This window comes from Rhyacophila brunnea, unplaced genomic scaffold, assembly GCF_057557595.1.
Source record: "Rhyacophila brunnea isolate RB1 unplaced genomic scaffold, BYU_Rbru_1.0 scaffold_6, whole genome shotgun sequence".
In the NCBI taxonomy this organism is placed as follows: domain Eukaryota; kingdom Metazoa; phylum Arthropoda; class Insecta; order Trichoptera; family Rhyacophilidae; genus Rhyacophila; species Rhyacophila brunnea.
In genome coordinates this window covers 2,087,883-2,110,675 of record NW_028233276.1, presented here as the reverse complement: position 1 = coordinate 2,110,675, position 22,793 = coordinate 2,087,883, and the positions used below count along the sequence as shown (strand labels likewise).

Below are 22,793 nucleotides of genomic sequence, written 5' to 3'. Positions count from 1 at the left end.
CGGTCTCGGTGATTTCACCGCCAATTTCTGTCTCACTTAATAACTATCTACTTATATTTGGGTGGTTCACAATAATTATGGATCAAGTCCATCAAAATGGAACGTGAGATATTTGGACCTGAAGTTAAAACTCTTTTTGTAGAATTCAGGAATGTTTTTACTGTATATACTTACCATATCAATTTAAATAAATAGTCGAAACATAAATTAGTATATTCAGGCTTTATTAATATTAGCAAATTAATGTTAGCAAATACCTCTATATACTGCTGATGGAACTGTCAAAATGGACATGATTCGTATTCAATTAATTGATGTCTTATCAATACTAGTATTGCAATTTATGCGGAAAATTGTAGAGCTACGATTGTGATATTAACACACAATATATAAATCTGTTTCATCCAGCCACTAATATAAAAAAATCTAATTTTATGAAAATTGGACTTGATCTATAATTATTGTGAACCACCCTTTTATCGTAGGATACTGATCATATCACCCACGTGAGTATCCTAGCAAGTCATGTTGAAATGCTGAAATGAAGGCTCTCACATTAAAATTCGTCTCGCCTGCAATGTATCGAATACGTGGATGTGACGTCATCGTTATTTAAAAAACACACGTTGCCAAATAGAGCTCCTCGGATTCGTCGAATACGACTTTTTAGTTTGAAAAAAAACATCTACTCTTCTAATCGACAAGTTTCATGCTTCCCGATCTGCGAGTCGAAGACGCCAGGACGCCTACAAACATCTACGAATTGGTCATTCCTATACCGGCTCGCCGATCGTCGCATCAAAGGGCATGTTTCAAAGGTTACGTGCGACTGTCGATAGGTAGATGTGGGCGGTCATCATATGTGACACCGGATCGACGTCTTTGGATGGTTTGATGTATGGCTGTACGGCAGGCGAAGCGAGCTTAGATGTGAGAGCCGGCTTACATTATTTTGGGGCAATGAATAGTAACCCGGCTTCTACGAGATATAATTTTCCGAGTCATACGACGAAAGAGAAGATATATTTTTTTCATCTACACTCAACTGAAGTAACAATGTGAATAATAACGTAATTATGAATTGTGCATAAATTTTAGTACCTACACATAATTGAAGGCACCCCCAGAACAACGATAAGCGGCACATTTTTCACATATTGAGTTAAGTATAGAACAATGATAAGTAGATCCCTGTAAACGTTTGAATGTATCGAAAAGGTTTATCCTTCACTCCTAGACGATGATGTAAGGTTTTGAAAACTGCTTTATTCAAGAACAACGATAAGCAAAACAAAGATGGCGGATGTAAGTGGTGTGAGCCTGTCATCTAGTGGCATAAATCAATTAAATAAAGGTAAAAAAAGAAAAATTAAGATCAAACATTGGAATGATGTCAAAAGGAAAAATTTAAATAATTACAAGATAAAAAGAACTTTTTATATATTATATACGTATTTCCGTTCCCATTATTTCTGAGTTCCCGGGCAAAAGGTTTTAAATAATTACAAGATAAAAGAACTTTTTATACATAACGTTTTTAAATTTTCTGTTGAATCATATAAACTTGACTTGACTAGCTTATACGATCAAAAAAATTGTACTTGATAGAAATACTGAATAATGAAATGTCATTTCATATTGATTTCCATAGTATCGCACGTATATATTATTATTTAATATTTTAGTTTCTAGGACCCCCTAGCAACCAATAATGGTATCGAAATAACTTTTCATACAAAACAGAATTAACTAAAAATTAATTCAAGATGGCTAAAAAAATGCATTGGCATCGTGTTCTGATATATTATAAAGGTTTCAAATATCTAGCTAGTCGGGAAGTTAGTTAAAAATCGATTGCAAGATTTGTACCGGACAAACAACCACCGGACAAATAAGAACCGCATTTACAGGGAAACAAGAACAAAATGAAATGAGTAGAACAACGATAAACGTATTTTGATATTTAAGACACAAGAAAAAAAGAGGATTTGATGGACACGTACCAATATTTGCAACCTCACTATGTTGAATTCTATCGTTGCTGACTAGTAGTTTTAAAAAAAAATTGGAGAAAATTAAATTATTTTTTGTTGTTATTTTTCATTTTCAGGGAACAACGATAAATAGCATAATTGCTATTTATTATTGTTCTACCATATTTTTTTTTACTATTTATGATCTATTTTTTATGTAGGTACATTGATAGTCTATGTTTTCTATATTAATAATATAATATCAATAAACAAAAAAATATTACTTTTCTGTAAAAATATTCGATTAAACGTTTTTCTTCATTCCTCAAATTTATTGAAATGTGTCCCTTATCGTTGTTTGGGGAGTATCTTCAATTTACAGTCAAAATACTAGACAGTCTTTCTAGAAAACTTCCAGAACAACATTAGAAAATGCTTCTCGTGATATGACGTATGGGGGACGGAAATTCTGCATCTAACTTAAAACGAATAGTTATAAACTTTTTGCCAATTACTTTGACTGCAATACAGTCATTAAATGCATCCAATAAAAAATGTATCGTCAAAACTTTTCAAAGCATGAATTGATGGAAATACAGGACAAGCATAATTATTATATACATAAGCTACCATCCAAATCGCAACGAAACCTCTCAGAGAACAATCAGACACTATATTCCCCGCAGGAGATGTGGGTCAAATGAAGAAGATAAATACAGAATTTCTGAAATATACACGTAGAAAATATGGGCAAAACTATCCACATACACGAATAAAAGATTCACTAGATGTCGCCTCCCTAACGGATATCATGAAAGATGAAAGGAAAACCGGATATTAACACCATAAGTCGGCTCGCACATCGGAACTCGTCTAGCCTAAAAACGTGTCGAATACGTCGATATGACGTCATCGTTGTTTAACGAAACAACATAACACGCGTTGCCAAATGGAGCTTCGCAGATTGATCCGATTGATCCAATGCAACTGTTTCGTCTGAAAAGAAAACATCTGGCTGTTGCATCCTTCTTGGACTCCGAGTCGGAGGGTCGAAGTCACAAAGAAACACCTACGAATTTGTCATTCCTATACCGGCTCGCCGATCACCGCATTGAAATATCAATACGTTTCGAAGGCTACGCGCGACTGTCGCTAGATAGATGTGCGAGGTTGTGTCATGCAACACTGGCCGCCCGTTCTCGGAAGTTTTGATTTATGGCGGTCAGGCACACGAGGCGAGTTGTAATGTACGAGCCGGCTAACAGTTAACAATAGACGAAAGATCTAAATATTTATAATTCTAACTTCTTCTTATACATGTGATGAATGTCGATCAGATTGTTCATATAATATATCGTTAAAAGGGGTAAGCTTCTTATGTCGTTCATTACGCTGTCTTACGGCAAGCGAGAAGGTTTTGTTTCGTCACGGCCTGGGATAGATTAAATCGGAAAATGAATGATGCACAGTTGAGTGCCAGTAAACCAGGGCTTAAGAAATTGCTCCAAGTACTCTTTCAATATAACAACTTATAACAAGTCTGCATACACGGTATGTGGTGAAGGGAAAATCATGGTCCATATTGTGACATTATTCAATTAATGATTACGAGCATTATGATGTTATCTTCAAAATGAATTCCAACGAATATTATCCACAAAGACCTACGCTATTAACATAATTTACCAACTGCAATCAAATAATAATTATTATCTACTACGTATACAGGTACTTGTCACTAGTCATTTTTAAAGCGTATTTCTATGTTGCAAGTTTATAAATAATATATTGTGCATATAGGTACGTACAGCCAGAACCGTAGTCAAATAGTAGGCAACCAACCAAAATTCTTAGGGCGCTAAATAATGAGGGCATACGTTTAGTTTTAAAGTATCATTAAATGAGTAGGTACCTATTTTATTTAACGAAAACAATGATATACCTATAGCAAGTGGAAATTCTTGAGAATCAGCATAGCCTAGTTATAAGAATGTTTTATTTAAATTACCTTGTGCATTGCACCTTTAGTAAAAATATATACTTATATTAATCAATGAGGTCAAAAAATAAGTAATTTTTTTCAAGGGGATCACTATTTATAATAAATCACAATATAAAATGCAGAATTTTTCTACATAGTAACCCGTAACTATCCTTTTAAATTGGTATTGTTCTATTTTTGTTTACGTAGAGTAGGTAGATAATATTTGACTTTTAGTTAATTTAAAAGTCTTATTTTTTTAGAAAATCAAAAAATAATTGCAGTGCAGAGGTGCCTGGACGTCTAAAATTCTCACTGCGGTTCTGCCTACGGCAATCAGAAAAACCAGTTGTCAATTCAAGATAATATACAAAAATAAATCGACCGGTCTCGTTATAGTCTAAATTGTATGGCTTATAGGGGAACCTGTTGTGCTTTGGACAGCCAAGTAATTATTTTGTTCCGATTTCGAATAGCTTAATAATTTATAGGAAATATTTATAAGTACACAGTTTTTTGCAAAAGAACAAAAACATACTTTTTGGAAAATCGGTAAAGCACAGTTACTGGAATACAATGGTCGTGGGTCCATGCATTTTTTCTTCAATGGCTAATATTATTATGTTTCTTATGTTTTTCGAAAAAATATGTAGGTACATCCAATAAAGAATATAACATTATTAATTTTTTCATATTATTCATATGATTAAAAGTAGGTAGAAAGTTTATTTTTAAAATAAGGTTGTTTTTAAGTCAAAACTGATAGCAATGGTTTTGAATATTTTGAAGATGATGTTTTTATGTGTGTTTATTTTTTATTAATACCCATATTGTAATAAATGTAAAATATAACATCGGATTATTGTAGGTTTATTTAGGTTTTATAAACACATACATATAGTCAACGGCCTAGTTGTATCGTATCCACTTATGAAGTCGTAGATTTCGGGTTCGAGTCCCAGGTCCGACAACCCAACATAATATTTGTCTTCCAACGTGTGTTTGAATCCAGAGTAAGTATCTACTAGATAAAGTGAGTGGCTAGCAACCATATATATATTAATAATAAAAAAAAACAGTAAAAACCCTTTTCTTGCGGCAGTCAAGATTCACATCGGGCTGTAGAGCCAATTAAAAAATAACACATTCATACACATTTCATAAGAACATAAACACAACATAATTTTCGTGATTATTTTATTTTTTCATAATAAAATCTGTTGTACCTTGAACGTGTCTGAAATGTATGCAGAATTCACTGAAAACCCGAGATGGATCAGAGAGGTCGTGAACCGCATACACTACGATAAACCACGTAAAAATCTTTGGTTATATTTTAAAATAAAACAAAATTAAAATAGGTCCAAGGTATAACGAGTTCTTCTGCATAAAATAGTTATCAGCCATCCATCGGAAAGTTCCTAGCCATAATTATTTATGTTGAAACTAAGACGTTAAATTTAATTAAATACTATTCAGAGAAGATATATTTTGTTATTGTATGTGATTGATTTAATTAACGTACACAATAAATAAATATACATTTTTTTGAACATCGACTTAACAAAGTAGTTATATACAATATTTGTAAGTAATTAAAGGTATTTTAGAAAAATATATATAAAAAGGAAGCTCGACATTTGAGACACCCCTAAAAAATGAAAATGTGTAAAAACTGAAGCTTTCCAAACGTGGAATAAACTGGAAAGACAAAATTAAAATTGAATATATAATTGAAGTATGACGATTTTAACTAGTAGTTGTTACATGAAATGCTTATCGAATTGCGTTATAATGTTGGCTATCTGTTTTAGTATATTAAATATGTCGCGGATTACTACATTATTTAGCCTTTATTGACTTACTAATAATTTATTAAACTATTTCTTTTATTCAACGAATAAGATACAAGATTTGACAATGTAATATTCTATACACTGAATATACATAATTTGAAAACATCTCATGCATATACACACAAGAAAAAATCATTTTGTAGAAAACAACTACTAGTTAAAATCGTCGTAGTTCAATAAGATGCCCGATCTTAATTGAAAAAGCGCGAATCCAGCAGATACAGGTTCAAGTCTCGTCGGGTGTCATAATTTTTTCTACAAAGTGATTTTTTCTAGTACGTATATGCATGACATGTTTTCGAATTATGTATATTCAGTATATAAAATGTAAGATTCTCAAATCGTGTGTCTTATTCGTTGAATAAAAGAAATAGTTTATAAAATTAAAATAATTGTCAAGATGGTGTCGAGGATGGAAAATAAATAAGTGATAAATAAAAACTAGAATGACGTTGCGATACTCAGGCCTCTTTATGACGTATCCTGAAAGATAATGTCAACTTCTGTGTCTTCGTTGATCATTTAAGTGAAGATTTCTGATAAGCGAGCCCCGGCAGAAGAAGAACGTCTTTAGACTCTTAGGTCAAGAATCTCGTAAACCTTGATTCCAGTCCTCTGTTCTCATTTAGGGTAGCGACCACAGAAAGGGAAAAGATTGTCAAGGTATTTACAACGCAAATGAGCCACTAGAAACATCTATAGAAAGCAGACACAAGGATTTTAACATGCAGGTGTCATTCCTCTTTCTTATACGCCATATACGCTGCTGATCATGGCCAGTTTATTAACGAAAGTAATACCTATGTCATTAAAAAAAATTAAATAATAACTGCTTCAGTCATGTTAATTGATTCTTCTATTTTTTGAATTTGAATTTAACTTCTAATTGACTTAAGTTTTGTACTATTCCATTTGAGTCGTTTTTGCGGCCGGGTTTCGCCTTTCGGTATCTTCAGCCACTGTGTACACTCACGAAAAGTTAGATATACACTGACGACGAATATTATTAACTCTAACTTATATAGCAAATCAATACAATAAAGTAGTTAAAAAAAAGTAGTTAAAAAAAAGTCACAAATTATGAATAGTTGAAGTGTTTGTAAAAAACCCCCTGCCTTATCAATAACAATACACTTATAATAGATCATTAGTAATTATAAACAATAAAAAACTACACTCAAGATGTGTAAAATCGTCCATTCTGGGAACAATGATAACGTATAGGGAATTAATGGCGTTAACTTCTTTCGACCATGTCCGATCCTAATAGGATTATATGGGCCTCCACAGAGTACATGTATGTATTAACAGATTTTTTACGAGAAATGGATGTTAGCCACTTGCTCAACCTATTAGATCCATCCCCTGAATTACACACATATTAAAAAATAATATGTGCACTTGCCAGACCCAGGATTCGAACCTGGGACCCTCGGTATTATAGAGTTATCTAGTTAGATATATCTATGATATCAGTCTTCAAAAATTATTAGTTAAACAATTAATATTCATGATACCTACTTTTTTGTAATATTATTTTTAAAGTTGTTGACTGCGGAGCATTTAATTACTTTTCAATTACCGCATATAAATAACATGCTAATTATATCGAATGACAAATTAATTATTGTACAACAGGTGTTCCGAAGGATTAAATATAACAAATGCACAAATAAACCCACCTAATATATATATACACACACGTATACATGCCTAAAATTGACTCAAATGGAATAGTACAAACTTAAATCCATTTGAATTTGATTCTTATATGTCAAAAATTGCCGACCTCTTCTCTAGCATGAGTTCAAATGACAAATAATTACAAGATAAAAAGAACTTTTTATATACAACGTTTTTAAATTTTCTGTTGAATCATATAAAATTGAGAAAAAGATTTGCTAGCTTAAACGATCAAATAAATTTGTAATACTGAAATGTCATTTTGATTTCCATAGTAACGCACGTATATATTAATAATTTAGTTGCTAGGACCTCCTAGCAACCAATATCGGTATTGAAATAACTTTTCATACAAAACAGAACTAACTAAAAATGAATTCAATTCTACTTAAAGATGGCTAAAAGTATTAAAACAATGCATTGGCATCGTGTTCTGATAAATTCTAAAAGTATCAAATGTCTAGCTAGTCGGGAAGTTAGTTAAAAATCGATTGCAATATTTGTACTGGATAAACAACCACCGGACAAATAAGAATACGACTTAATAAAAACGTTGTCAAAAAATGTTAACATCGGTATTTGATGCTTCAATCAAAAGACAAGCAAAATAATGCAATCGCTATAGTGTAGATAGAAGTACCTATTATGTCAAATCGTGTTTGTACTATTCGTTATCTGCATTGCAAACCAAGTATAGATAAGTAGCCGGAAAACAGGTTTGGTGTTACAAAATGCAATGCGCGTTCAAATTTCTTTAGACTGCGATAACGGTCTATTATAAAATTCCACATTCGCATAAAAGTTGTTATTTAACAAGCAGACACACGGACGATCGATACAGTTTCTACGATATTTATTTCATCGCCATTTATTCGATACAAATAGACCCTTCGGTGCGGACTAAATATTATTAATAAATTATTAATATCACTAGTTAATTTCGTCATAATTAGATACGATGGACGTGGCTCAATTGGTATAGCACATTTACGTGAATCCAGTGGATATATATTTTAATCGGTTCATATTTGCGGTGTTTTCAAATTATGTATGTTTAATATTATTATGTATAATATGGTATTTTTATTAATAATTCATTGAACAGTATTAAAACAAAAGAAAATGTATTATTCATTCTACAACAAAATATTAAATAGTATTTTACTATATTAATACTAACCATTTAAAATAAATTGAAAAAATCGTATGTTAACAAATACCTAAATAAAAATCCTGTAATCATTGTATCGTTTAAAATTATTCTTTTGTCAATACGTGCATTATATGAATCTACTTTAAATTTTATTGATAAATTACAATATATTATGAAAAAAAAAACGGTGTGTGTACTTATGTACGTGCTTTAGAGGTTATACTTCTCTGGCGTAACAAAACAAAAACAAAACTTGTGATAAACTAGATTATTTATTATATCATTATCTTGTTAAATTACACACTCAAGAAAAAGGACCGCTTATTGGAACGCCGTTGGTTTATTTCTATACACTTTAACTTATATTACTAAATTATATAATGGTTTCTCGTTGTTTTTATTTTTAAAGTTTTACTCTGACGTTTAATCGTTTGTTTACGTAAGGAATTGCAAATGGCCGACAATAATAAATTCGGTGCCTAGGCAACGAAACAATTCTAATCTATACTAGTTTACTGTATAATCGTCACGATTGCAGTATCATACTGTGGCGTAAAGGTAGCGCGTTCGGCTGATAACTGAACAATCGGTGGTTCGAATCCAATGGAGTGCGTTTTTTTTCGTGTGAAAAATAAATTATGTGTTACATGTCACACGCCAAAAATACACTCTGATCTAATTTCCCAAACGCGCCAAAAGAAGTATAACTTCAAAAATAATAATATACTCGGCTAACTTTTCATTGAACTTGTCCATTGACTCTATGGATTTTCCATCATGTATATTTAATATATTATTAATATTATATCAAACTCTAATATTCTCCTGTCAAAAATGCCAAACTTTTGATTTAAAATGTGCTAAAATCACAGTTGTCATGACTTTAATCTTAATCGACGACGTTTGAAATACTAATTATTTATAGTAAATACATACCTACATGTTATATTATATAATCATGACATATTATTTTCAAATATATAATAATGACATATACATATTATATTTCTTAGACTACAGATTGACCAATGATTTGAGTTACCCCATCTCCACCCTCCATGTATATGCAGCCGCGATTTGTGCACGGTCGCCTAAATTGATCAGATATAACTTCCAAAGATATCCCCAAATGCTTTATATTATTTACGCTTAGGATCTTTTAGTTTAATCAAGGTATGTCAAAATAGTAGCATTTATACTTAGGTATTATTGTTTTACGAAAAAGAGCTTCTAATAAGATATTAAATTTAAATTGCTAATGAAGAGTGTGAAATTTTTTGCTATATTCATCTTGCGCAAGTTCTGTGAATTCAACGTGTTGGATAACCTTTACAAATTTATTGAAAATATAACGTCGATTTCGATTCTTGAAAAACTAGTTTCACGTGACATTGCAGTGTGCGGTATCATTTTTTATGGCCAAATTATACAGGCAGTCACTATTTAAACCCATTATTTTGGACGACGACCAGCGTCATCTAAATGACAGTTTTTAATTGGGTGCATGAATCATGGAAAGAACATCTATATTTTACCCTGACCGTGCATCAAATGAACTTATAATTATTCAACTAGTATTGTCAAAATCTTAAAAAGACCATCCGCTGTCCGTGCATTTATTAAAATAAAAAAAACTGATAAAGGAACCATAATAATTTACATTACATTGCATCACCATGTTGAATCCTAAAATGAACATATTATTAATATTATGGACATTCAAGCAGTGGAGGTTGTATTATTAGATTTTTGTTTATACGACAAATGTATGATAGCTACTTGCTTAAGGTGAATCCTCTAACTACCAGAGGGGCACTTAGCGCAAAAGACGAAGCTTACTATTTGAGTAATTTTTTTGATAATTTACAATTTTAACTGTATTAATTAATAAATATGTATCTGAAAACATTAAAAAGAAATTTTTTTTTTTTATTTAAGGTCAAAAATTTAAAAAAAAATTATAAAATGTGAATTTATTAAAGCATCCCATCTTATTATTACATATTATTTTATAGTCATATTTATTAGTAAAATTACTATAATATTATGAAAAGATTTTTGACTTATTCATAGGTTTAGTATTTTTTATATTTATTTTTAAAAACATCGATTTTTTAAAGTCCGATCAAAGTCCTTTTTATTTAAATATCAAATCGAGCTTCAATATTGGGACCATATCTAAATAAAATACTCTGTAAACAACACGTGAATTTTCCAGACCCTGGATTCAAACCTATGTCCCGAGATCCACGGTATTTATATTGCGCAGTTTTCTTAATTATATACATATTTGATTGTTAATTACAAATATTTTTTTAAATTTATTAATAATATTAAGAATGGTAGGCACTTCCTATAACCAAAAACAAATTTGTCTCGTAATTTAGTGTTTCGCTAAGCTGTTTTAACTATGAATAAGGTTCATAATAATTAGTTAGTTTTATATAGCGTCGACATCTTTGCATCTGGACCTAAAAGCGACCTAATTTTACAATGCTATTGTTATTAAATGGTACTCACGTATAAACATACGGTCCCAGCTCATCGAGGATAGGTTTCGATCCATTGTTGAGGAACTCATCAGCATTCGTGACGTTGTAAATGTATATTCTAATCTTCGGCGACACTGGGGGTTTCGCCCACCAGCCGAAGGTTTGAGATCCAGTCTTGAGCACCAGTTGCTGGAAAAGAAAATCGGAAATTATTATTAAATTTAAATCATTAATTACATATATGATAATATAAATTCTATTAAATCCTACCGGATGTTTTTTTAGATTAGTAGACACGTCGTTTATTTTTGTAATCTTGATAATGGTGTTACAACCGAAATAACTATCGACTTAAAAATATCCTGTAAATTTAATACAATTTATATTATCATTAAATTGTAAAATGGAATTCTAGCAAGTAGGTATATGCTGACACAATTAATTACTTACGTAGGTGGCAACATCATTATTTGTCTGAACTAATATTTTGGCTGCAATTTTTATTTCATTTGATATGTCAGGTTTATAAAGAGATATGTAAATTATGTATGACACTAATTTATAATAGAATGAGCATCCCAAATAATCTTTTGTATTGAAACATTTGCTTGCGATTCCCGAACTGAATCGTTTCCGAACATACATGTGTACGGTGGAATCATTTGTAAATATAGAAAAATGGAAGCATGATTTGACTAATTACTTAGGTACTTTATCTACGTAAGCACTGTAAGGAAACGGATGTGGGTAAATGCGGGTGTCCAGCTGTGGAAGGAATAAAGCGTGGTAAGGTAAGCTCTGGGGACGGTATATAGTAAAAGGTGCGAGCTGTAGAAGGAGGAAACAAAAAAGGGAGGAAAACGGGGCGATGCGACACCTACACCGATCACAGACAATTAACACATTATCCCGTCTAAAATTTTATGTGATTTCTCTATGCTAGTCAACATTCCGTAAAATCATGAACATCACATTCAAAAATCGAATACACCACCGGATTATCGTATTATTTTGTGTAAGCATGTAAAACATAATAACGTATTATAAAATGTGTGTAGTTATGCATAACATCAGTCATAACGTAGCTATTATTACTTTACGATGAGCGGTATGTCTGATGTTTTGCAACAAAATAATAATATGATAAAATTTCAAATTATTTGGTAGCGCAGTTATCATTTCCGACAGACGTATACCGCTTCCGCGTTTGAATTAAAATAATTATTACTATTCCGCCATTTTAGACGGAAGCGAAAAGTCCCGCCATTTTTGCGTTATGTTGTGTTGCGAAGTGTTTTGTTGCATTGGCGATTTTTTTATTATTATTTTCGTCTGGCAAATTTCAATTTCATCATTACTGTTATCACATTTTATGCATACCTCTGTAGTTACTGATAACATCAGAAAGCAGTGTTATTATTAATAATACTTTTTTAGAAATAGAAGAATAATAAATAACAAAAATTAATTCATAACAAGCGGCAGAAATTTACAGTTTATTACATACAAATATTTTATGTAAGTAATCACGTATATTAGATATTATTAATTATTTATTTCCTCATAAATACACGGAATTAAAAATATCGATATACATACCGACTTTGAATTTAATATAATTAATTTCCAAAAACAAAAAACAAGAGAATGTCTTTTACATTTTTTAAATTCAGAATGTTTTCAATGGAATTGAATTGTAAGACATAATGGTAAATAAACAATATGGCGATTTGGTTTGATGCTTCACTTCCACTTACTGTTATTTACGGTAAATATTGAGTTTTCATTTAAGTATTTCTAAATAATGCTTTTCAGCTGCACTTTCATAATTATAGTCTCTATACATTGATATATCACCAAGAAACACTATTATACACAATACCGGATCAGAAAAATAGGAACTATTTTCTATAAAAAGATAACGCGTATTGCAATGTAGGTTCAATTGTAAGTACTTACAATATATTGAATTTAAAAAATGGCGTCTGGCGCTAGAATATACACGCGTTGGCGAGAAAATAATGACATAATAAATACACATTAGCGCAATTTTGAAATAATTATACTTTATTACAAAACACGCAGAGATCATTTTTCCTTTCAGTTCATTCGTATTTATCTGTTTATTACGAAAAAATAAAAAATAACATGTGATGATTTTGACAGATTAAAACTTCGGTGTCATTTTATTTTTCACACACTTCGTATATTTAATAATATATATATTAATGGCTCTATAATAGAAGAAGATATTCTTCGGCGTCCTAGATAATATACCCAATTAATACTGTAACGACTAATAAATACTGCCCGCTATGTAAAAAGATAGTGTTTTTAATTTTAGTGAAATGAGAACTCAAGTTTTAAACTACCTTTTCTTGTATATTATGTAAAAATATTGGATTGTTTTGACATCATCGCTAAATAAACAGTGTATCTTTAGAGATTATATTGTCAAAACAATATAATATTTTTAGATATTATAAGAAAAAGGGTAGTTTAAAACTTGAGTTCTCATTTCATTAAAACCAAAAAGACTATCTTTTTCTTTAGCAGGGTAGAATAACTATACTATACTAAATTTTACAAGGTTAATAATATTGATTGATTACCAGTCATTTAACAATCTACGTGTATCTGAGAGGAGGATAATATATTCACATATCCTACCAAAATATATTAACCATAGCGTCTCAATCACCAGGGAGTATTGATATTTAACTCACACATACAAATAATATGATTTGATATAAAATCAAGTGTATCATTTATTTTCGTTCTATTTTTAAAAAATCCACTTCCAGAATAAAGTTAAGTTAGGATCACAAAAAAAAGTTTAATCAATCTTTCACGCTACAGAAAGCAAAAACATGCAATGCTTTTAATGAGTGACTTTAGATTATTAAAAAAAAGTATTCGGCCTTGTAATTATTATTGATTTACACAGAAAAAATAACAAAAACTGGTAGTTACCTGCTTATAATAATCACTATCTACCGACAACGTTTTTGCTTATTTTTTTGTATAATTTACGCATTAGTTTTCTGCTTCTATTTTTTTATAAATGTATTACCTATCGCTCACAATCTTTAACATACTTTAAAGTATTCAACCCATTGAATTTTTTCTACTCTATAAGGATATATGATTAGATACCCAGTTAGACTTAATAACAAAAGAGTATTACTATCCTCTCTGTTCTTACAGTGGTCTAATTCATTAACTACTTGCCTAAAGTACATGTCGCCTAAATAGAATCTGAGCATCAATTTTATGTATTTCGCACTGGATACTAATAATATGTCAATCAAATTTTAATCGATGTATTTTGCACATAGTAAACATACTTACAATTTTTTTTCGACCATGTCCGGTTCTAATAAGATCATTTTGGGCCTCCACAGAGCTTGCTCAACCTATTAGGTCCATACCCTGAACACAAATTGAAAAACAATATATTGTGTATTCACCAGACTAGGGAATCCAATCCCAAGCCAAAATTTTGATACCGGGATTTCGGGAATTACAATTTGACAATCCCGGGATTGGCATTTTTTCCCATATTCAATATAAAATTTTTATTTAAGTATACAAATAACATTGATAAAATTGGTCAAAAATAAATCTTAACGATTTTCATTTATAAAATTTCGTAAAATCAATATTGTGTTTATATTTTACGAGATTGCTGTTTCTGATAATAACAACTTAATGAATGAATTAGCGAGATTTAAAATAGTAAAGCAAATCATGGTGCAAGGCCTTTCTGCTTCATAAAATAATATAGTTACTCAGCCAAATATGAAACTGCCGTAAAATGTATGAGATCGTGGTGGAACTACTTTGTTAAAAGTGCGAAGCATTATTTTTTCCAATCTTTCTCATTTTTATTAATTTATGTGAAAAAATAAAATGAATTGGCAACTTACACATGGGTAATAAATCAAACTTCATTCAAACTCAGTTTATTTCTAATGTAGTTATTTGTCATAAAAAGTATTTTCTGTTATATTTTCGTTTTTACTTTATTTTCCATAAAAATTAATAAAAAAATCAATCCCTAACTTTCGGGATTATGTTTACCAATCCCGGGATTCATAGGTATCGAAAATAGTTCGGGATCCCCGGATTGGAATCCCTACACCAGACCCATGATTCGAGCCTGGGACCCACGACGCTATAGGGGAATTCATGGGAATTTTACCAAATTTAAGACATGCATATCAAGCAATAAAAAAAAATAAGTACCTATTAAAAGAAGAGTAAATATAAAAATTTTAAGACATAAAAAAGTATATTAAAATACACAAAGGGAAGACCATATTCAAAAATATAAAACAACGCCATACTAAAATAATACACTAATACTATCCATTGAAATCAAATTAAAATTTAAGGGTTTAACGTGGAAATGTATTCTTCTATGTCTTTGGGTACGTTGACGTTACATGTTTGGTAAACACTAACATTATTCTATGTGAACAAAAAACAAGAAACGGAAGTATAATTTAAGTAGTCATCCATTTTTATGCATTCAATTACCTACATAAATAATATATAAAAAATATTATAAAAATATACCACCATGTTCCGTTAAATAATCATACAATTATGGGAACGTAATATCGCTATTATGTAAATTTGAAACTTCCTTATGGATTTCTATGTAAGATTTCAACTAAGTTTAATGGTCGATCTTAAAAACCTTGATACTAGGTAGATAAAGACGTGAGATATTAATGTTAATTTGTACACCTGTTGGAATAGAAAAAGGTAATAAAACTGTCCGAATGAATGAATGAATAATATCTTTTATTGAAGCTTCGTGATGTCTTCAATGTCTTGATTGATCTTATGTTAATATTTATCTTTAAATAATTTATGATTTGATTACTCTACAATTTGGTAGTTTGGTAAAAATAAACTAATGTACGTTGGTATAACTACAATATTAATTATCATCATCAGGAACGTAACAAACTGAAATATAGGCCCTGGATTCTTTCAATTACACTCTTTACCTAAGTGGCCACTTTCTAATTTGATGCCTCAAACATACAACAGTCACTGGTAGCTACATTTAGTCAGTAAAATTTTGAGCTGTCTCGCACATTGCAGGCATCCTGCTTTAACAAATAATTTGCTATTCTTCACTCTGCAAACAAGACGTGTCAGAATGCAATTTTCTTAAATAATAATGTATTATATTTATTATAACATAGTAAAAAATCATTTATTTATTAGTACAAATAATCCATTGAACTTCGTTATATTAATATTGGACTCTGCACTGCAGACTTATATAAGTGTGCACCATATGCACGACAATGAACCGACAAAGAGAGCTATGTCAAGTAGTTCAATATAGCGTATAAGATTTTTTTTTCGACCATGTCCAATCCTAATAAGATCATATGGGCCTCCACAGAGTGGAGGTTTGTATTAACAGATTTTATTTTCACGAGAAATGGGTGTGAGCCACTTGCTCAATCTATTAGGCAAGTACTCTGACGCATACACTAATTGAAAAACAATATGTGTACTTACCAGACCCAGGATTCAAACCTGGGACCCACGGCGTTATAGTCAGGCCAAGAAAGTATGACTTAATAGACAGGGGCGCGCCAAGCGGAGGTGTTAAGGGTGCAAAATACCTGAAAGGTAGAATTCAGGGGGTGGCAAAAAACCCAGAAAATAATTGTTTAATATATTTATTTTAAATAATATAATATGTTATTCAACTACAAAAACAAAATATTATGGTATAATTACTGCGTAATCGTACTAACGTTGCTTACTAATGAAGGGCGGCATTTTATTTTATTTATGTAAGTCAACCAACAGGATCAATCACAGAGGATAAATATAAATATAATATAGAAAAAAATATGTGATGGTCCCAATAACAGGCATTTAAGCGGCAAATCGAAGAGTAGGAGCAAATAATAGAAAATTTTTAACCTATATTCGAATTTAGAACTTCGAATTTCCTATATATGACTAATACTTCACAGTTGTATACAAAAAATCTGAAAATCATCTTTTAAAGACTTAATAGCATCGGTGAACGTCGTGCATAATAAATAAACAATGGACGCCTCGTCATATAGGTACAATATTTTATGAAAAAGCAATTTGTTAAATAAGTTTCAAGTTTTTTTCATGGATAATAAAAAAAAGTTGCCTGCGGTGCGGTTTTCTTTCATTAACCTATTTTTTTCATTTGATATGACATCGTTAATAATACTTGCATGTTTAATAGTTTCGACAGTTATCAAAATTTAACTAGTTCATTTAAATTCTAATGTATTTAAGTTTTGTACTATTCCATTTGTACTAAACAATAAAAAATACTACACTCAAGAGGTGTAAAATTATCCGTTCTGAGAATAATAGTTACTAATGAGATATATCTATGATATCAGTCTTTATCAGGATAAGAAGTCACACAGGGATAGCCGGAAACGAGGAAGCTGATAAATACGCTAAACAAGCCACAACAGATAAAAGACCTTTAACCTACACACACTTCCCTCTAAGCTACGCAAATCAAAAACTAAACGAAGACACAATAGAGCTATGGAACCAAAGATACACAACATCCACCACAGGATCAATAACGCAGAAATTTATTCTAAACATTTACTGTGCCATCACTCTTGCCAGTAACTTAAAAATATCACACGAACTCACACAGATACTAACAGGCCACGGAGCGGTGCGAGCTTATCTAAAAAGATTTAAATTGAGGGATGATGACTGTTGTCGGCACGGTTGACGGCAACACATCTCAAACTGTGTGGCATGTCATCAACGACTTCCCTATGCTAGAAAAGGAGCGATGGACTCTCAGGACTCGATGTAGACAGCATAATCATGAAATTGACCTCCAAAAGCCTCACGACGCACTAAGCAATATAACAACCCAAGAACCTACACAAAATATTTAATCCTGGCCATAAAGAAAATTAAAGATTTAAATTTAGGAACCTAATTAGCTCCACATCAATGCAACTAACCCACCCAACCACCTTGTACGAAAAAGCAAGGGGATGGTTATTAATATTTTAAAAAATATCAGTCTTTAAAAGTTATTAGTAAAACAATTACCTAATATTATTTATATTCTTAGGTATGTGATACCCACTTCTTTATTATTTTTATTTTATTTTATAATATTATTTTTCAAATATAACAAATTCACAAATAAACCCACCCAATATATATATTTTCATACATATAATATATAAATATGTTGTATATCAATACCATTGAACATATTATAGTCTACCCGCGAAACCCGAGTCGCAAAAAACGACTCAAATAGAATAGTAAAAAACTTAAATCCATTAGAATTTAAATCCAAATTCCATCAAGTACCTTTGGTCGATAGTATTAATATTAGTTCATTTAAAGTCAATGTTATGACCGACTATTGAAAAACAAGACAATTTTTTTTTACATAAGTATAAAATATTTTTTCTAGCAAAGATGTACAAAGCAGGTCTACATGTAGAGATGTAGTGACTGACTACTGACTGAGGTAAGATGGGCATTGGTGCGTATCAAAAAGTAGTAAATACGCTCAAATTCGAACCGATAATAATCGTTCAACTAGGAAGCATAATATTCAAGATTGACTGTACAGAAAAAACTATTATAAAAGCTATTTTTTCTGTTCACGTTTCTTATAGCGCCATAGAATTCCAGAGATTACATTTCAGCCAAAGCTTAGAATATTTATTTGATTACATCGACTCACAATGGCGCAGTTGGAGTAACCGATAATTGTTATATGAATTGATTGTTGACAATTCAACAAGTATTCTGTAATGATTTGGGTCATGTAAGCATGAAAGATCATGCATAAGAGAATAATATCGGATAAATGAGACAAACGACTAGATTCACAGCATCAGTCACTTTATGCTCTGTAATAATATGTGTTACCATTGTATAAATATCGATTCCTCGATAATTATTAAATTATTTCTTAATTAACATTCAATGGTAAACTATAAATTAATAGTTTCGTAATGTTTTTTCTGAACTAACGCATTTCGGATACAGTATAACACTAAGTATACTGGATTCGCCAAAAAACCTAGAACTGAAATAATTTAAATCTCATAATTCCGGATAAGAATCTGCTGGGAATGAATCCCGAGAAGAGATGCATACTGGGAATAACGTGGAAGGATCAAACCACAAGAAGAGACAATCGCTGGGCGAATCTAGTTATACCCAAGAGCTATAAAAAACACCCAAAAGGTGAAAGGTAGTGTGATTTTTTACATTAGTGTTCCCTAAATGGTATTCCGCGAAATTCCAGGGTTTTTTGAGGTCAAATTAAGTGTGTTTCATGTATTTTTAGCGATTTTTGTCCAGTTGATGTATTGAGTTGTCGACACTCATTACCATATTATGAAGTAATAATCACGACCCTCTTTGTGGTGGCCAAGTAATATGCAACCCTTCGACATATTGGATAAATTGCCATTTTTATATTCAGGAAACACACTAAAAATAATAATTATAAAATAAAATTCTACACATGAATTATCATTTAACTATATCAATCTTCAAATCACATGAAATTGCATCGCACATTATATAAATATTCTTTATATATTATTATAATAGCGCTGCAGGTGGTTTTTTTACTGTTACAGCAAGTCAAGGCCACGTCGGGCTCCGCCTAAGCCCGGGCCCCCAGGTTAGAGCCCTGTCAGTCCCGCCTTGTGGGGGCCATGCTAGAAATTTTATAAGAAGTGCCAACGCAACGCACATGACCGAGGGGACAATAATGATATTAGAGGCAGTTAACAATGATACATTATATGATAAATGTTGTTATCTGAACCACCTCTTTGTAAAAATAGGTATTAGGTATGCAGCGGCGCGACGTTGAAGAATGAAATAAGGTCAGTGGAACAGTCAGCGAACATAATGTTATCTCGGAACTGAAGACCAGCCAGCGCACTGCCACGCTACACTAATTTTAACGTGGGCATTCTTCGTAATTATTCCAAACAATACAAGAATGTTTTGCTTGTTCCAATATAGATTATACACCTACAACTAGGTGCTTATAACACCTCATCATCATTAAAGCTTCCACAACCCGGAAGTCTCATCTAAAATTGACAAGAGCATGGACACGTATAATACATAATATGACATTCAAGTATCAACACTTGCAGAGATGGATTGGCCCAACGAAAACGAGAGGAAGCTCAATAAAGACTATTGAAACCTAAAAAGAAATTAAGATTGTCATAACTAAAAAAAATGTATCGATTTTTGGTATCGCAAATATAGTGTCGTTACTGAAATAGCAAGACAATTTTTAATATTACAAATAGATGCAGTATTTAAAAAAATAACACAAAATACCTAATTTAGCTTCTCGTACGGGGCTTAAAACATTAGTTAGTTATAAAATGTTTCAAAAGTAGCATTGTTCTAATCTCACCCCATTTCCCGGACCAGTCTCACCCATTAATCTATCTCATGACACATGTTTTTTTTTTTACTGAGACTGTTACACGACGGCTTAAGCGTTGGCCTATTGCGTCGTGGGTCTCGGGTTCGAATCCTGGGTCTGACAAGTACACATATTGTTTTTCAATTTGTGTATGAGTCAGAGTATGGACCTAATAGGTTGAGCAAGTAGTGGCTGACATCCATTTATCGTAATAACATAATATGTCAATACAAACCTCCACGCTGTGGAGGCCCATATGATCCTATTAGGATCGGAAATGGTCGAAAGAAGAAAGAAAAAAGGTGTTACATTCAGTACCATTTTTTTCCGCATTTCGATGCAACTTCTAAAGGAATAACTACGTATGGTTATTCCGTCAATAACTACAGTGGGATCTTAATTTTTTTCATGATTATTAAATATCCTTACACCTATTCAGATTGTTTCGTTTGTTTTTTTCATCTGAATATGTTATTGACGTAAAATTTCTAGATTCGGTGTTTATATTATACTTTCTGAGAGTTTTTACTGCATGAAAAAAGAAATACTACTTCAAAAAGTAGAATTAAGTTCGGAAACTTTAATCCCAATGGTAGGTACGTATAGATCAGTAAAATTAAAATCAATTAGTTTCGTTTGTATACAGGATAGAGTCAACCGATAAAACAATGCCCCTTTCACAAGATACCAGTTACAAATATATAATATTAATTAATCATTATGAATGGGTATATATATATACAGGAAGACTGACGAGTACACTGATTCTTAAAGAAACCACATGGTAATATGGATAGCAGAGTGAAACCCAAGGACATAGATTAAGTCGAAGAAGAAGAAGAAATCTTATAAATAAAATAATAACAAAAAATAACTTACGTGATCAACGATTAATCTTAACCATGATGTGAAGAAAATGGCGATGACTATTCCAAGAAGAAGTAATATTATAGACGCTACTATCACAAACCCTGAAACAAAAATAAAAAACAATACAATTAATAACCATCATAATATTATCTTAAAATATTAAGTTTTGCAATGTTTATACTTTATCTATATAGGTAGTTATTTATTTATGAGATACCAGTCTTCTAGCTCAAGTGTATCTAAAAATAACACAAATTTAAGGAAGTGAAAACAAAATTTCGGTTTCAACAGCTTACGCCAAATGTGCAACATTAAAATTCTAATATAACATAATCAGCAAAATCAGTCAAAAATTATCCTCTAAATTTCGTTGATGTATAATGACAGTGAAGGAAATTATAAGTCTTAAAAAAATTAAACAAATATAATATAATAATATATTAGAAATAATTACAATATAAAAATAACTTCTTATATACTTACAACGTTTTTAAATTTTCTTGAATTGACTAGCTTAAACGATCAAAAAATTTTGTAAGTACTTGATAAAAATAATACTGAAATGTCATTTTCACATTCTATGTATTAATTCTATGTATTAATAAATACTTTTTTTTGTACTTGATAGAAATACTGAATAAATATTATAGAATACTGAAAATGTCATTTTGACATTTCATATTGATTTCCATAGTTACGCACGTATATATTAATAATTTAGTTGCTCGGACCCCAGACCCCTAGCAACCAATAATGGTGTCGAAATAACTTTTCATACAAAACAGAATTAACTGAAAATGAATTCAATTCTACTTAAAGATGGCTAAAAGTATTTAAAAATGCATTGGCATCGTGTTCTGGTATATTATAAAAGTTTCAAATGTCTAGCTATCTAGGAAGTTAGTTAAAAATCGATTGCAAGATTTGTACCGGACAAAAAACAACCGGACAAACAACTACCGGACAAGTAAGAATACGAGCTAAGAAAAACGTTGTAATCAAATAGAATTAATGTCTATATTATAAAGGACCGAATATTAAAAAAAAAAACAGGAAGTTTATTGAACTTATTAATCAGCCAAGAGGATTTTCATGATGAATTACAATAATTGAAGTTTAACATAATAATTATATAATTATTTTATTTAATTTTTATTTTATTTATTTAAATTAACAATTAGTAGCAAATTTATATTTGTTGTTGTTGTACATTTATAATGATTTCCTAGTGAAGTCGATTTTATAATCTGAATAATATGATATTCCAAAGACGCACTTGTTATTTTTTTGTGCATAAT

General features: G+C 31.0%; 1 protein-coding gene across 2 annotated transcripts in view; it reads right to left on the bottom strand.

Annotated features, from left to right (window-relative positions):
• Positions 1–22,793, bottom strand: part of LOC147065091 (scavenger receptor class B member 1-like) — a 178,637-nt gene that overhangs the window by 33,154 nt on the left and 122,690 nt on the right. For both annotated transcript variants that reach the window (XM_085956483.1, XM_085956482.1), the window contains 2 exons: positions 21,505–21,596; positions 11,167–11,327 (listed from right to left, as the gene is read on the bottom strand). In XM_085956483.1, the coding sequence (XP_085812609.1) occupies positions 11,167–11,327; positions 21,505–21,596 (253 nt within the window). The remainder of the gene's footprint in view (positions 1–11,166; positions 11,328–21,504; positions 21,597–22,793) is intronic.